The 17,556-nt window shown below is 36.5% G+C and overlaps 1 protein-coding gene across 1 annotated transcript; it reads right to left on the bottom strand.

The window, feature by feature from the left end:
• Positions 1-637: 637 nt before the first annotated feature.
• On the bottom strand, positions 638-17,349 carry esrrgb (estrogen-related receptor gamma b). The gene is made up of 7 exons (XM_082148085.1): positions 17,111-17,349; positions 14,366-14,736; positions 13,361-13,477; positions 10,098-10,202; positions 9,834-10,016; positions 4,440-4,709; positions 638-2,531 (listed from the first exon to the last, which is right to left on the bottom strand). The coding sequence occupies exons 1-7, from the start codon at positions 17,167-17,169 to the stop codon at positions 2,287-2,289; spliced, it is 1,350 nt and encodes a 449-aa protein (XP_082004211.1). The 5' UTR covers positions 17,170-17,349; the 3' UTR covers positions 638-2,286.
• Between the last annotated feature and the right edge of the window lie 207 nt (positions 17,350-17,556).

Below are 17,556 nucleotides of genomic sequence, written 5' to 3'. Positions count from 1 at the left end.
CGTACAGGATTCTTCCAGTGTAAGCATCTTTTATACGAGCCTCATTAATTACCCTCAGTGTAGAGAGACTAATGTGTTGATGGTTCCTGACGGCCTGTGAAATGATGCAGGAGGAGCTGTCTGACATGCTGTTCATTTATCTGCATCGATTAGCTTGATTATTCATAGACATAAAGGTACAACAGCCATCACAATGATCTCTCTTTCTCAGAGAAATTAAATTCCAGACCTACATTGACGAGACGCATCAACAGACACTCGACTCTTTTGACGCAACCAACCAGAATACCAGATCTTATTGTAGGTGATCAAAATCACTGTCACTGGAAAAACATCCCACCAAACGACCGTGATATCAAACACAAATAAAGTAATTGCTTATTTACAAGGAATATTTGCTGATCTCTGAGTGTTTGGAGTCAAATATACGCTTGTATGTTTATATTTGTCATGCAGCTCTTTATCTGAAAAGAAAACAATCAGATTGCCATAATCCAAAAATAAATAATATAATTAGAAATTTTTAGGGTTCGAACACAAATGAATGTGACGCAGCTCATAAGCAGAATAATCTGCTTGTTTTTGGTGAATGTTACCCTGACAAATCAAAACAAATCAAAGACGAAAAACACAGATGTCAAGTCCGTTATTTAATGCATTATTATTGAATATCTTTATATAATTTTTGCCATTTATTTAAAAAAAAAAAAAGAGTCATTTCATATAATCAAACAGATAACGAGAAGATAAACTTACACTATTGTTTATGAGAGCATCGTACAACATCCACAAAACCTTCACAAGCAGAAACAGTGAGAATCACACACACAACTGCCGTAAATAACACACCCAGAAATCCAGAGAATGACAGTCATTGTTAAACTGGTGCAGATGTGACTAACAAACTCACAAGAGATCAGTCTGTCCTGTTCACATTAATTCTATCTTGTAGTGTTTCCTTTATTACGGTAAACATATTCATTTCTGATCATCACAATGAATGACTGACAACAATCAGCACATTAATATGACATAAAACCACATGTAAGAAATGTCTCAGAACGGTACAGCATGAATGAGTAAATGTCAGATCATTTTTGAGTGAACTATCTAATTTAAAGATGAATTCAACCAACATTCAGTTATTGCTTCAAAACATCCTTTCACATCTCTGTGAATGGCTGAGAACAGATATTGCTATGGCTTTTCTTTTCTGTCATTTAATGAGCAAGAGCCTTTTTAATTTGGTGTGCTAAAAGGTTCATGTGGTAAAAGGTGGTAAAAATTGAATTAAAAAAAGCTTAGTTTGTTTAGATATATTAATGAGCATCTGGAGATCCTATGTTAGTACATAATCTATTAGTTAAAATGTCAAAAGTGCATTGGTACGCCTGTTATTTGATGTTTCCACACTTAAATGTTGTTAATCTATACATCATATTTCTGTCTAGACTGCATCTCTGAGACCTTTTGAATTGAAAATTGTGTGTATAGTAGATGTTGTTGAACACTGTTTTTCCTTTATATTTGTGTCAGGAGAGTAATTATTGACTATTATGTATTTGGCAAGGCTGACTCTCTACTATGATAGAACTCTTATGAAAACTGAAAAAAAATTCTGCAAATTAAATGCTCTTTATCTTTAATAAATTAAATAAATACAAACCATTATAAATAAAGTTTCACCATTAATTCAACGATATTCACATCCAGCACTTACTGATGTACTTCCATCAGTCGGTAAGATTTTTATTGAATTTTTTGAAAAAGTCTCTTCTGCTCACCAAGCCTGTATTTATTTGATCAAAAATACAGTCCATTATTGAGAAAAAGTATTAGAATTTAAAATAACTGTTTTCTGTTTAAATATATTTTAAAATGTAATTTATTCCTGTGATCAAAGCTGAATTTTCAGCATCATTACTCCAGTCTTCAGTGTCACATGTTCCGACCTTCAGAATGATTTGATGCTCAAGAAACATTTCTGATTATTATCAATGTTGAAAACAGTTGATTTTTATGGAAACTGATGCATTTTTCAGGATTCTTTGATGAAAAGAAAGGTTAAAAAAAAAAAACAACCAATTTTAAACAGTAGTGTATATTTGAAACTTATTTTTTGTTAGTTAAATCAATCCTCAATTATGTGAAACTGTGTTTGTTGGAGTATATCCTGTACTATTTTTATATGTCATGACACGCGCCTGTTTTTCCCCGTGGATTTGTGAACAATCCTCTTTCAGACGTTTCTGTCACCTCAGTTTGATGGTCCAATCGGGTTAAGGATCAGACATTGGCCTCCAGAAGTTCCAGAAAGAGTTTGTGCATGGGGACGCGTCCGTCCTGCTTGATGCTGAAGAAACGGCGCACGGCTTTGACAGAGGTTTGGCGGAGGAGCGGGAGGGTCATGATGAGTTTGCCCGCCCGTCGAGGGTCTTCCCTGTGATGGACACACTCGTAATCCAGAAGAGCCTCATGGAGAGAGTCCTGAAGACCCTGAACGGCCTCCACGTCCTCTATATGCATCGAGTCTGAGAGAGGGAATCAAAACATCAGGTGTTGACTGTCGTCTTCAATAAATTGCATTGCCTTTATTAAAATATTGACAGTAAATAATGTAGTGTGTTCCAATAATATGTTGATGAAAATGTGTTAAAGGTGAAGTATGTAAGATTTGTTTATGTTAAAATACATTCTCTTAACCCAGTTTATTGTTCATTGACTACTATTAGTAAGCCATTAATGGGTTTATTTCCCCAAAAAGTGCAAACATCGAGTCTCACATTGAGAGCGGTCCGCTCAGATCTGTCCATCAATTCGCAGCTTAACTCTTTCCCCGCCAGCGTTTAAAAAAAAAAGTTGCCAGCCACCACCAGCATTTTTTATTATTTTTCACAAAAGTTCCATGGCCGACAGAATATTTTGTTGTATGAATATTTGAACATGCAATTTATCAAAAGAAAGAACAGACCCTCTGCGTTTAAGCTGTATTCTAGCTTCATGCATCCCTTTTTTTTTCTACACTTGAATATTGGTAAGTTTCATAAAAAAGCAACATTTTCAGCAAAAAGCTGAGAAAATCGCATTTTTGTCAAAGACCATGTCTTGATCGGATTCAGAACGATGATCAAAACACAGATGGAGTAGATCGAGTCCATCAACACTCCCAAAGCTTCACAGTCCTGTAGCTCATCCTGGGTCGACATTTCATTCAGTAACATTAGACAGTTTTGATTTATATGCTGTTTAATGTTGATTATCGCATTATTTTACATATGCATCTGCTAACATATGATATCGCTTGTTTTTGCTTCTTCTTCTCCTGTGTTTTGATCAAGAGATTCTGTACTCTTTCAGAATATGCCTAATAGCGCCCCCTACCACATAACAGTGAAAACATGGAAAGTCTGAAATTTCCGTCAATGGCGGGGAAAGAGAATTGAGTCCCAATTCAGAGGCTGCATCCTTCAAAGGACGCAGACTTCAAAGGCCAAGCCTTACGGAGGCAACAAAGGTCGGACCGAGAATATATAAATGGGATGGTCTAACCAACGGAGGTTTGCTCTTGTCGCGTTACAACTGTGACAGCTGCCGTTGACTGCCCGAGCGGGATTCGAACCGGGGTCTCCGGTGTGGGAGGCGGGTGTGCTAATGGGTCTAAAGACTGCTAATTGCTAAGTCGCTAATGCGCCTCTTGAGGCCAGGAGAGGGAGGTCTACACGTACAGCTCTTACTAGCCTATGTTCTTTACACTTACTCATGAAACATATCAACACAGCTAAACGTATTCCTAATATGTTGGACCTTTTATTGAAAGAACCTGCTAAGAAGCCTCCACAAGCATCCGGACTGTAAGAGCTGTGATTGTGATGTTTGAGTTGGGGGAGGAACATCGCATGGCGCCGCTGGCAAAACCAGCAATGCAGGTTTTAGAGGTGGCGCCCCATCAAATCTCGCGAGAATCACGACTTGCTTTATGGCACGACGCCACATCCATCAACAACATATGAAGCAGCCTCTATGGAAGACACTAGCACGCATTTCAGACGTGAATCATGGCAGAGTCGACAAAGAAAACGAAGAAATCGCGGTCGGAAGAGTCAAGGAAAAGAAAACGAGAAACTGACCCCGTGAGGAACCGGACAAGAGTCCCACTCAGTCAGGCTTTCACTCGTTGGTATTTACGACAGTAACATTAAATACAAGTACTCCACAGCGACTCTAGGGGTCGCTGTTTGACAAAAACGGAAACTGCATAGTATGCCTTTAAAAATATTATTTATTTTTGTAATTCTCCTATAGGTGCCACTAGTGTTGCAGAAACTACATACTTCACCTTTAATAATGCTATTAGCCGCATTCGTTTAAAGCATGTTTTTGCGTAAAAGGGTTGAACGTTCCTTGCACAAATGTTCTGTACAATTACTCGTATCATTTACCTGAGTTGGCGAGAGCGATGGCTTTCAGAGTGACGAACTCTTCTCTCTCCAGCCTCATGGATCTGTACCTGCGCACCAGCTGTAATATGGCCATGTGGAGCTCCAGCAGACCGGCTGATTTCGCCTGTTCAGCATCCATGATGTAATCCTCCGCAAACACCAGCTTGTCATCGCAGGCCAGCGAGCTGAAAGCCACTCGCAGGATAAGGATCTCCATCCAAGCGCTCTGCAGGAGACTCATCTGATCGGACAGAGAGAGGCTGGAGAAACCTGCAGGAGTGATGAGTTACTGATCAGAGAAGCTCAGATTATAGATCAGATCACTGGGCCTCATTCACCAACCGTTCTTACGAAGAAATGTGTTCTTAAACCACACTTACGCTAGCCTGGGAAAACCCAGACAACTTCCGGCAAATTTAGATTTGCTCTGCAAGTAGTCTGGCAAAGAGCTCATTCAAGCCCATTTCTAATCCGTCGAAATCGCGGCACCAATCAGAAACGTTGGGGGGGGCTTTGCACGATGACAATCGCTCTGATTGGTTTTAGGTCTATCCAATTGCGCCCAGAGGCATTTGAGCGACGTCCGTTGGTGAAGCGCACCAACTTTTAAATGCATTATTATATTCAAATTGCAAACACATGAGGACAGTCTCCATGAAAGACCCACTGGCAAATGAACGTGCTACTACATTTCTCTCCGAAACGGTAGGAAATTAAATTGGATTTAATAGAGGATTTTAACTGTTACAAGATGATTGACAGGGCAGTTTACGTGACAGGACGCACGTGACAGATCCGTCCGATAAAGATGACGAAGTAGTATGTCCCAAAGCTTGCCTACTTTTTTGCTACACATTCAAAAGTAAATACCTTTTCTTCACAAAAAGAGTACATACTTTTATGGCGTAGTGTAACTTAGGCGAATTGGGACGCAGCATATGGCTTTACACGATGACGATCGCTCTGATTGGTTTTAGGTCTATCCAATTGCGCCCAGAGGCATTTGAGCGACGTCCGTTGGTGACGCCCCTTTGGAAATGAGTTATTAATGAAGCTTTGCCAGACCATAACTCAGTTACTACTTAGAATGGTCTGGTTTTAACCAGGCTACACTTACGCACTTTTTACGAAGATTCTGACATTCACTAATGTTTTCTCATCTTGGATTTGTTCTTAGCTAAGAACACTCAAGAGCACTCTTACGCACATTTGAGTGACGACAGTTTGCTCCAAATAATTGGTTACTGCATTTTATTTAATTCTACAGTCGTTTACAATGATAGTATTTTATGTACTGTCTGTATGTATTTATGTATGTATGTAATGTAATGTAATTTTACTGTAATGCGGTGAACCAAAGACAGTCTCAAAAACACGGTTTGAAATCGCTGGTGTTTCTGACGTCACAAACTACCTTGTAACCAATCAGATCAACGTGTGATCGTCAACGAATGGATCTCTGAGCTGGTGTGAGTGAGTGGAGGCGGAGCTCATTTGCATATTCATAGAACTGCATATACTAAATGAGGAAAGGGTGTAGAGTTACATTCAAACTATTTTAAGGCATGAAGAAAAAAAATTCAAGGAAAAAACGATTAAATGTGTCATTTTGGTAATCAAAGATGAGTTTAAAGGGATATAATTATTGGCTACAGGGGGACTTTAAAGGGGCGGTATAATGCCCTTTTCACAAGATGTAAAAAATAAGTCTTTGATGTCCCCAGAGTGTGCATGTGAAGTTTTAGCTCAAAATACCCCACAGATATTTTTATATAGCATGTTAAAGTTGTCACTTTTTGAGAGTGAGCAAAAACGCACCATTTTGTGTCTGTTCCTTTAAATGCAAATGAGCTGCTGCTCCCGGCACAGGGGGCGGAGCTTCAAGAGCTCGTGTCCTTTTACCTCACAGAGACATGCACTGGAAATTTCAAAGACTTTTAGCCTTTTATGTTCAAACTGGAGTCAGTGATGTCAACGGAGTCAATGATGGAGAGACTCAAGAAGAAGTGACAACATGTAGAAGCAACAGGATATTTCTGAATGGTTAGTTGATGAATTTATGTAGCTGTGTAGATATCTTCTAGTCATTGATTAGCATATTTTGTCTTGATAATCTATAAATATTGTTCCGGGGGCGGGTTTATGTAAATTTTAGGGTTGGTGATGTCACTAACCCGGGAGGAATGTTGTGTAGTCCCTACCAGCCGTTTGTTGTAGTCCTTAAAAAGCAATTTCTTTAAAAGCAAATATCTCCCTTTGCTTTGAACTTTGAGCGTTGTAACTTTGCAGATGTTGTTTATGCTCAAACAGCAACATTACACACTAACTAAAGTTGGAAAAGTGACATCATAATCAACTACCCCTTTAAACAAGCCTGCAGTAATTAACATTTTGTAAGAAACTCTAGTAAATTACATGTTATTTTGTTTAGATTCTGTTCAGAATCGTGATCTCTATTTAAAAAAAAAAAAATTCGTGATTCTCAGTTTATCCAGAATTGTGCAGCTCTAACATATTTAAAACAACTAATCACCTAATTAAACTACTAATCAGCTAAATAAGTAATCCAAAACAACTATATTCAGCTAAATAACCAATCAATATCTATTATCTAGATAAACTTATTTCTAATTTCACCTTACTCAGCTAATTTCCTAAACAACTAATCTGATAAACAAACTAAAACAACTAATCACCTAAATAAGTACATAATTAGCTATATAATTAATTAACACCTGCCTCTGAAATGTTGAATCAGCTCATAAAATAAGATTTTAATATGACAGAGAAAACCTTCTTATTTTAGAGCTAATTTCTATTCAGTTTCAGACTGGACTGTGACCTCTGTTAGGAAAGACAGGTCTGTCTGTCTGTGTGTGTGTGTGTGTGTGTGTGTGTGTGTGTGTGTGTGTGTGTGTGTGTGTGTGTGTGTGTGTGTGTGTGTGTGTGTGTGTGTGTGTGTGTGTGTGTGTGTGTGTGTGTGTGTGTGTGTGTGTGTGTGTGTGTGTGTGACAGGGGTTTGTCCCCTGAAGAACCGCGTCAATGACGGACAAATCTCTCTCATTCACGTTCTCTCACACTTAATTAAAAAGCCAGTGATTAGTTTGGTGTGGCGAGGGAGGAGAGGAGCTTTGATTTGATTTTTTCACCCATCACTGATGCTTATCAGAGGCCGTAATGACTCGTATCTCTCGCTCTCTCTCCTCCTGAGTGACGTTCATTAGCTGATTGCATCTCCGCGCTGATCGATCGCGGGTTCACGCTGTGCGCTGGAGACGCGGCCGTATCGACGTCTGTGAAACGTGTTAACGGAATCAAAGGGCCCTCATGACACTCAAACAACGCAAATAAACAACCCTGGAGCCATTTAAATCAGCAATGTCATCTTCTATTGTACATCCTGCTTCAGACGCCAGGGAACAGACAATGCTGCTGTCACACACACACACATAGTATTTCAATGTTGACATGAACACACACAACCGCTCATGTGTATGAAAAACACACAAACACACACACACAAACATGATTGCGTTACACTTTGGGGACAAAGCTGTTCACAGAAGTGAGCTAAGCCTGACAATAGTAAGAATAAGGCGAAAAATTTTATGTTTTCAAATCAGAAGGAATGTTTTGTTTTTTAGTTAAAAATCCTTAAGACAAGATTAATTCAATTGAGAAGCAAAATTGCACAAGACAAAAAATATAAAAATGATCAAATTATTGAAAAATGTCAACTAATATAACACTATAACAGTTATAATATTTATATATAATATTTTAATATATAATATGAAAACATATATATTTTAATATATTCATACTCAGGAAGTTTTTAAAACAATTTATGTAAAAGTGTTGAATGGTCCTTGCACAAATGTTATGTGAAAATATTTATTATATTAAAGCTGATATATTAAAACCGATAAAGCTGAGACACTTCAGATGTGCACTGGTCGCCATGGTGATTTTGAATTGCTTGAAATATGACTGGAATCACTTCAAAAAAGAAATATACAGTTAAGTGCAACATGTGCAGCACAAGTCTGTCATATAGGCGACATCAAATTATGAGAATATCAATATAATAGTGTGCTTGGGATATAGATTTTGATGGTGATGGTGATTTTCATCTCTCAAAAATTATATAAAAACTTGGATTTATATTTATTGGCCAATTTATCGGTTATCGGCTTTCAAATATGAAACATTTTCGGTTATCGGTATCGGCCAAAATTGTCATATCGGTGCATCCCTATCAAATATATAATATTTATTATAATAATATGCCTCACAAAAAGATCCACCATTAAAACAACTAAAATGTTATAATAATATAAACACATACTGTACAGTATATATCAATTTATCAAGATATAAGTTAATATGTTACACATTTTTTTCCTCCAAGTAAATTAATTTTGTTTTAAGGATGTTTAAGGATACAGATTACAATATTTTTTGATTTTCATTTATTATTTTTGTAGTCATTATAACCTTATATAAAAACAATAGAAGTCTGTTGTGTGTCTTCATGTAGATAATGTGTAATAGATGTAATAATCACTCACATTCTCTCTGTCCATATGTGAATTAATGATGTTTATTTACCAAATACTGAAATCCAGTGCACAAAACTATGGCATATAATCAGTCACATGTTATGGAGAATTACACACACACACACACCTGGTTTTATGGTTTGTTTTGTAAGCATTACTATAGAGGTCAGTATCAACACCAAAACAGGTGCTGGCCAGTTCTCTGTATGCGTGTATGTGTGTGTGTGTGTGTGTGTGTGTGTGTGTACTTGTACAACTATCTTTGTGAGGACCGGTTTGAGTTTTAGGCCATAGGAGTGAGGTCAAAGAGAGTAAAGTGAGGACATTTTGTCCTGTCATCACTTCCTGAGACCCATTTAAAGGCCAGTTTGAGGGTCAAGACTTTGTTTGAGGGATAAGGTTATAATTAGGTTAAGGGTAGTGTTAGGGTAAGGGTTCGGGTTAGACAGGTGATGGGTAGGGTTAGGGTAAGGAGCTAGAGATTGCATTGTGTAAATGTCCTCACAAAGATAGATGTACAAGAGTGCGTGTGTGTTCGTCTGTAGTAAATACATTAGCTTTAATAACGACAAAAGTCTATGAAATGTCCTTATTAAGATGCATAAATGTGTCTTTAGAGCAGCTAAAAGGGCAGACGTCTCGAATACAGGAAGACATTTTTATTCTCTGAAAACATCTAATGATCTGACATTCCAGTTGTTTTACCAGACACACAGAAACACATCTGAACTAACAGCACTTTATCTCTTTGTATCCAAAACAGATAGTAGATAAAACACGTGTGTGTGTGTAATTTAAGTCTCTTTGGCATGTGAGTTTCGAGTATGTGTACCTGGTATGTGTTTGGCCCAGCTGATGTTCAGCACGAGCTCTCTGTCGGCGAGGTCACACAGGGTCGTCAGGGCTTTGATGTCACTGTCGGGGAGCGCGGGGTCAGGCATGGCACACACTCGCTCGGGCTCGGCCCCCAACAGGAGGGTCACCACCTGATTCTCCCCCTGAATGCTGCAGGACGCTAAAGAAAGAGCCAGGGGAGATTATGAACACGCATACTGAGACGCAGATGTGTCTGGCTGAGGGGAAATCTGCTTCTTACGGGGTTTTCTGTGAGGTGGAGGTACGCTGAGGTGCACGCTGGAATCAGAGTCAATTCTCCTCTTATATTTCTGCCGTCCTCCTCGCACCCGGTCCAAACGCACACCTGGAGTCACACACACACACACACACACACACACACACACACACACACACACAATGAAGAAAATAATGTAGATTCTTAAATGTAAATTATATAATCTGTGGATTGTTTTCTTTATTACAAAATACATAGAAACTGTCTGACAATAGTAGAATTTACTTTATTAAAAATATGAGTACAGACCTATTCAGAGAGGTTTGTAATGCATCATAACAATGTATGTCAATACATTAATGTTGTAATACATGTATGCAAGACAACAATATGAAATGAACAATATAAATATAAATTATTAATTTATTATAATAAGCCTCACAAAACTTTCTTAGATTTATCCTTAAAACACCCCAAAAAAGAACAAAAACATAACTTGCACACACAACAATTAATGTAAATACATTAATATTGTAATATAAGTATGCAAGACAAAATTGTTTAAAAAATATATAAATATATAAAAATACAATTTGAAAAAGCATATTAAATTAATATAAAATTAATATTTTTATAATCTAAAACTTTTTATAATAATAACATACCATATATACTGTCTATATATATTTATATATATATATATATATGTGTGTGTGTGTGTGTGTGTGTGTGTGAAGAGTGCCATCTGAAATTTTCTTCTAGAATGCTCATTTTTATAAAGCTTGTATATTTAAGTAATTTCACTTAAATTACAATCCATAGGTAATTTGCATTGCCATTTAAGTGAAATTATTTAACTTAAATATACGAGCTTGATAAAAATTATCATTCTAGAAGAAAATTTCAGATGGCACTTAGAGGCTTTTGCATCATATATATATATATATATATATATATACCATAAATGAGCAGAACTGAAACAGGAGTTTGAACCCTCACCGGCCACTTTATTAGGTACACCTTGCTAGTACCGGTTTGGACCCCTTTTGCCTTCAGAACTGCCTTAATTCTTTGTGACTGATTCAACTATGTATATATATATATATAAGGGGCAAAAGGGGTCTAAACCGGTACTAGCAAGGTGTGCCTAATAAAGTGGCCGGTGAGTGTTTAAACTCCTGTTTCAGTTCTGCTCGTTTATGGTTTATTGTGGTTGGCAAGTTGGCAAGTGTTAGGATTTCTGAATAAAGACTGTGTTTTGCTACTTCTGCGTCTCATCGTCTGTGCTGCAGATCATACCCATAACACAGCACTCACAGCCTTGTTGGTTTGATTGCTTCTATTGTTCTCCTCATTTGTAAGTTGGTTTGGATAAAAGCGTCTGCTAAATGATTACATGTCAAAAGTAATACCCGTGACAGCTGTGTCTAAAAATGTAGATTATGGGATAAGAGAAAAGAACTTGTAGAACAAGTATAATCAAATATACAGTTCGGCTGAAATAGATCTCCATCCGTTTGATTTTACAAATTATTTTGGCAGCGTTTTGAAAAGGCAGGTGCACTGAAACTAAATCAGGGCAGCAAAAAAACGACTCCACACCTGCACTAATATCACACTTTTTGCTGACTGCTTCAGTTTTATCTGAATATAATTATTACATCTATGGTTGTGTATGTGAAAGCACTAAAGTAAATTCCAGAAGCCCAATATATACAGTACAGGCCAAAAGTTGGACACATTACTATTTTTAATGTTTTTGAAAGAAGTTTCTTCTGCTCATCAAGCCTGCATTTATTTGATCAAAAATACAGAAAAAAAATGTAATATTGTGATATATTATTACAATTTAAAATAATTGGTTTTCAATTTATTATACTTTAAATGATCATTTATTTCTGTGATGCAAAGCTGAATTTTCAGGATCATTACTCCAGTCTTCAGTGTCACATGTGACATCCAGTCTATCACATGATCCTTTAGAAATCATTCTAATATGATGATTCATTATCAAAGTTGTAAACAGTTCTGCTGCTTAATATTTTTTCATAACCTGTGATACTTTTTTAGGATACTTTGATGAATAAAAGTAAAAAAAAAGAAAAAAAAAGAAGCAAATGTTTTAAAAATAGAAATCTTTTGTAACAACAATATACACGACTGGTCAGTGATTTGGGGTCAGTAATTTTTTTTTCTTTCTTTTTTTGAAATAAATCAATACTTTTATTCAGCAAGGATGTGTTAAATTGATAAAAAAGTGATAGTAAAGAAGATTTATATTATTAGAAAATATTTTTTTATTTTGAATAAATGCAGTTCTTTTTAACCTTTTATTCATCAAATATATTAGGCAGCAGAACTGTGTCCAACACTCATAATAAATCAGAATATTAGAATGATTTCTAAAGGATCATGTGATAGACTGGATGTCACATGTGACACTGAAGACTGGAGTAATGATCCTGAAAATTCAGCTTTGCATCACAGAAATAAATGATAATTTAAAGTATAATAAATTGAAAACCAATTATTTTAAATTGTAATAATATATCACAATATTTAAAAAAAAATCTGTATTTTTGATCAAATAAATGCAGGCTTGATGAGCAGAAGAAACTTCTTTCAAAAACATTAAAAATAGTAATGTTTCCAAACTTTTGGCCTGTACTGTATGTGTTTGATCTCAGATGCTTTCATAGCCAAACAAATCAAAAGAACCTGCATGTATTGTCATTCATATAGAGTGTCGCACTACATTTTCTCACAAAACCTGTCAAGAATGTGCCAATATCATCAAAACAAAGACATTTTGCTTAAAGGAGTAGTTCTCAAATAGTGGGTCATAACCCAAATATGCTCTGATGCAGAAAACTAAATGCTGACCGCAAATAATAAAATCCAACAAAACATATAATAATGCGTAATTAGGATTTGTATGACAATCAATCAAGCATATTTACCACCACAATTCTTGTCCGTTCTCTTACCGTTAACCAATTACACGATCTAAACATTTCAATTGTTAAAATTGTATTTATGCTAATCTTAATTTTGAAAATCATTGTATTGCAGCAATAGGAGTTCATTGGGAATTATCATTTTGAATAATTTAAATAAATAAAAACTCAATTGTAGAAAATCCTGACGCATTTATTACAGTTGCTTAATTTTCATGAATATAATGTCACAAAACAGACTTAATTTTCCTTCTTCGAATATTTTTGCCTTTAGATTTTGCGGTGAAATGTGGCAGTTTTTGTGAGAATCATCCACACACACACTCTCACCTTCTCTCAGCATTCCCACAGACAGACACTTGGTGAAGCGGCAGGCCTGGCAGGACTTCCTCCTCCGTTTAGTAATCTCACAATCTCTGCTGACCGAACAACTGTACTCTATATTACCTGAGAGAGACAAACAGACAGACATCATCAGATTCAGGACCAAAAACATGCATCTAGCTAAATCTGTGTGTATCAAACACACAAACACACCTTTTATCGATGTTGACAGTTTGCTATTATTAATATTAATAACAGTTCACCCAAAATTGAAAAAATTAGCCCATGATTTACTCACCCTCAAGTCATCCTAGGTGTATATGATATGACATTCTTTTTTCAGACAAATATAATCAGAGTTGTATTAAAATAACTGCTGTTTCTGTTTTAAGTCCATAAAAGTGCATCTATCCACGCTAAAAGTGCTCCACACGGGTTAATAAAGGCCTTCTGAAGCGAAGCGATGCGTTTGTGTAAGAAAAATATTCATATTTAAAACTTTCTAAAGTAAAATAACTAGCTTTCGCCAAACGAACATACAGATTCCACTTACTGTAAGTGCAACTTATGCGAGTAATGCGACGTACTGCTGATATTTACACTCCGCCACGACGCACTACGCTACTTCTGACGTCATACAGTAAGTTGTGCTTTAGGTGTAAGTAGACTGCGTTTGGCCGGAAGCTAGAATTTTACTTTGTAACGTGTTAAATATGAATATTTTTTATTAAAAGGCCTTTATTAACCCACCGGAGCCATGTGGAGCACGTTTATGATGGATGGATGCACTTTGATGGACTTCAAAACATAAACTGCCATTCACTGCCATTATAAAGCTTGGAAGAGTCAGGACATTTTTTAATATAAATCCGATTGTATTCGTCTGAAAGAAGAATGTCATGTACACCTAGGATGACTTGAGGGTGAGTAAATCATGGGCTAATTTTCATTTTTGGGTGAACTAACCCTTTAATTTGTGCTTAATATTTTTGTGGAAACTGTGATCCTGACCTTGAATGGTGCGTTTGAAGAAGGCTTTGCAGGCCTCGCAGGAAGCCACTCCATAGTGGAACCCAGATCCGACGTCTCCACACACGAGACACAGGCGTTTGGGGCCTGAGCTGAGCCCGTGTCCGCTCTTCACCGGCGCTTCCTCCAGCAGCCTGCAGGGGGCGCCGGGGGGCCTGAGCCCCGCCTCCACCCCAGAGTACGACCCAGGCGAGTCCAGACCTGTTGGGTTCCCTTTAGTTACTGAACTGAAGCTGCTCCCAGCGTCCGACGACGCCCCGGGACTGTGCTGGGTCAGACTGTCCGACAGGGACGAAGGGCTTGAGGGTTCGGTCTTGATGTAGTGGCTGCTGATCGACATCAGGTCCAGGAAGCTTTGGAAATCAAAAGAATAATGAGAATTAAGAAACAGGGATAAATACATGTGTGCATTTTCTTTATTATATAAAATTGTATTACTATTACACAGTTAAATGTTAGGTATACATGCATATAAATTATATTTAAAAAACTGATTTAACCAGACAATACATGTCATTTTAGAGCATAACACTGCATAAATGTTGTTGTTATATCAATTATAAAATAATTTATAATGAAACTCTAACAATATTTATTCTTTTATAGAACATTTTTGTATTTGATTTCAAACACAAAATACTGTAACATTGGTTTTGTAAGTAAAAAATATGAGTCACCTTAAAATTTACGGTAAAAACCAGTACATTTCATTTAAATTATAAAGATTGTTTTGCAATAAATTATTCATCAATAATGCCTTAAATTGATCAGAATATAGCCTAAATATATTTAAAATGTAACAAAATTAAAATAAATTCTGTTCCTTTTTAACAAAAAATTATGAAGCAGCACAACTCAACATTAATAATAATCAGAAATGTTTCTTGAGCAGTAAATCATCATATTAGAATGATTTCTGAAGGATCATGTGACTAAAGACTGGAGTAATGATGCTGAAAATTCAGCTTTGATCACAGGAATAAATTTACAATTTAAAATTTAAATTTAAATTTACAATAAACAAAAATGTACTGCAATACTATTTCAGAATATTAATGTTTTACTGTATTTGATTTTAAAAAATGCAGTCTTGTTGAGCAGAAGATACATATTTCATAAACAATCAATAAATCTAACCAACCCCAAACTTTTGAATGGAAGTGTTTGTTTTGTTTATTGTTTAAATATAGCTTTAAAACTATCAGCATTGTTTTAACATCACGTGTGTGTGTGTGTGTGTGTGTGTGTGTGTGTGTGTGTGTGTGTGTTACCCTGATGGTGTTTTGTCCTTGTGTAGGTCACACTGTGCACGTTCTACAAACTGTTTATGTTAATTATGTTTGTATTTTTATTAGCCATGGTTCACAGAAAGACAATTTACCAGGATGTTTTGTTTTACAGTCCATGAAACCTGAAAAGAGCTGCAATCTGACGGAACAGCAATTTAGTGGTTTTCCTTTTATCAGCACAATTAAATATTTCCCACTATGTCAGACGTAGTGTTTACAGGCCACACAGCACCTGAACACACCTGTTCTCTCACACACACACACACACACACACACACACACACACACACACACACACACAGTGTGCGGCAGCCAGTAACGTGACCCTAAAGCCCATCAGGGTTTTTGTCTGGGATCCAGAGGAATTACCTGTGACTCCTTCACTCATAGCAAATCCTATTGCAGTAAGATGGTCAGTGAACTCTGCCAGAACGTGTCCTCATTACGTAAACGGTATAGCCTACAGCGGGATTATATTTGGGATTTTTCCCACTCTTTCAAAGTGAGGTTTAGACGAGCACCGCAACTAATATCATGCCTTTCAGTACACAGGAATAACTCTGTTAGAAATTAAGGTTGATAAATTGTTGATGGTCTATTACATGTTCTTCTGATCAACGTATTGGTTTCTGGGTCCTTTAAAGCATGATGGTTTTCCCCAAAAAACTCCCCCCCCCCAAAAAAAAACATCGTGTACAAAATGACATTGTGGAACTTGAACTGGTTCTCTTATTGTATTCTTTAAGTTCTTATTGGAACTTTTGATCTTAAATGGTCTGATGATTGACAGATATTAACAGTTTTTACAGATATTTAAAGTTGCTGATTTATGGAAAAACACTTTTATTCCATTTACTATTTTATCTGATCTTTTGAGAGTTAAACAATATAAAACTGATCAGTCTTGAACGCATCTATTATCTACGAATATCTATTTACCGTAAGATCAAATCTTTCTTCTTACATTTTCTTTCATGAGCACGTTTTATTATATAGAATATATATATATATTACAATACCAAGTATTTTGGTACATTTTTGCAAGTGCGCACGTGACTTATAGATGAGTAACACACACATATGTGTGTGTGTGTGTGTGTGTGTGTGTGTGTGTGTGTGTGTGTGTGTGTGTGTGTGTGTGTGTGTGTGTGTTGCTCATCTATAAGTCACATGTGCACTTGCAAAAATGTAACAGTTTCTACCAAAATACTTGTTATTGTAACTACTACATAATATAAATTAATATAGGATCACCTTCAATCAGTACAATAATATTTTAGCCATTTTATAGTAAATATGGGCCTAGTATCAATTTTATACAGTTATAGGCTACTTTTCTATTACAAAGTTGCACCTAATGAAGTTCATTAAATACAAAGTTACATATGAAAAACCTGATTATGTCCGTATAAAGTTGTGAATTAATAAAGTCACTTACTTGTTCTGTTCAGAAGGGAAGGAAAAAGATTCCGGGTGATAAAACTGCACTAGATCCATGATGAGACAGCTGAGAATGAAACCATAACCTGAGGAAAGGCTTGTGAAATCACACCTATCACTTGTTTTCTCCTGTAATGAGTTTTTATTGTAAACAGAAGCTGGTCTGCTAGTGTTTCTCTTCTCTGCGTTTCTCTTCACTGCAGCGCAGGACTGCTTACGAACATTGAAGGAACGTTTCGGGTTATTCCCGCCTTAATGCCAACGTCACCGGATAATCGACCAATGTGAGCGCGCTCTAATGAATATTCATGAGCATTTCAGGTGAGCGTGAAAAGACGCTTCAGTTTGAGACTCAGTGAAGAGAGGAAGACACAACGTTGTCGTTACTTCACCTGTCTATAGCGCGATATTTTAAGTAGAGTATTATAAATGAATGCGTCAACG

The sequence above is a fragment of the Leuciscus leuciscus genome, assembly GCF_965113295.1.
Source record: "Leuciscus leuciscus genome assembly, chromosome: 19".
In the NCBI taxonomy this organism is placed as follows: domain Eukaryota; kingdom Metazoa; phylum Chordata; class Actinopteri; order Cypriniformes; family Leuciscidae; genus Leuciscus; species Leuciscus leuciscus.
The sequence above is the reverse complement of the archived record's forward strand: the minus strand, read 5'-3'. Positions and strand labels throughout refer to the sequence as shown.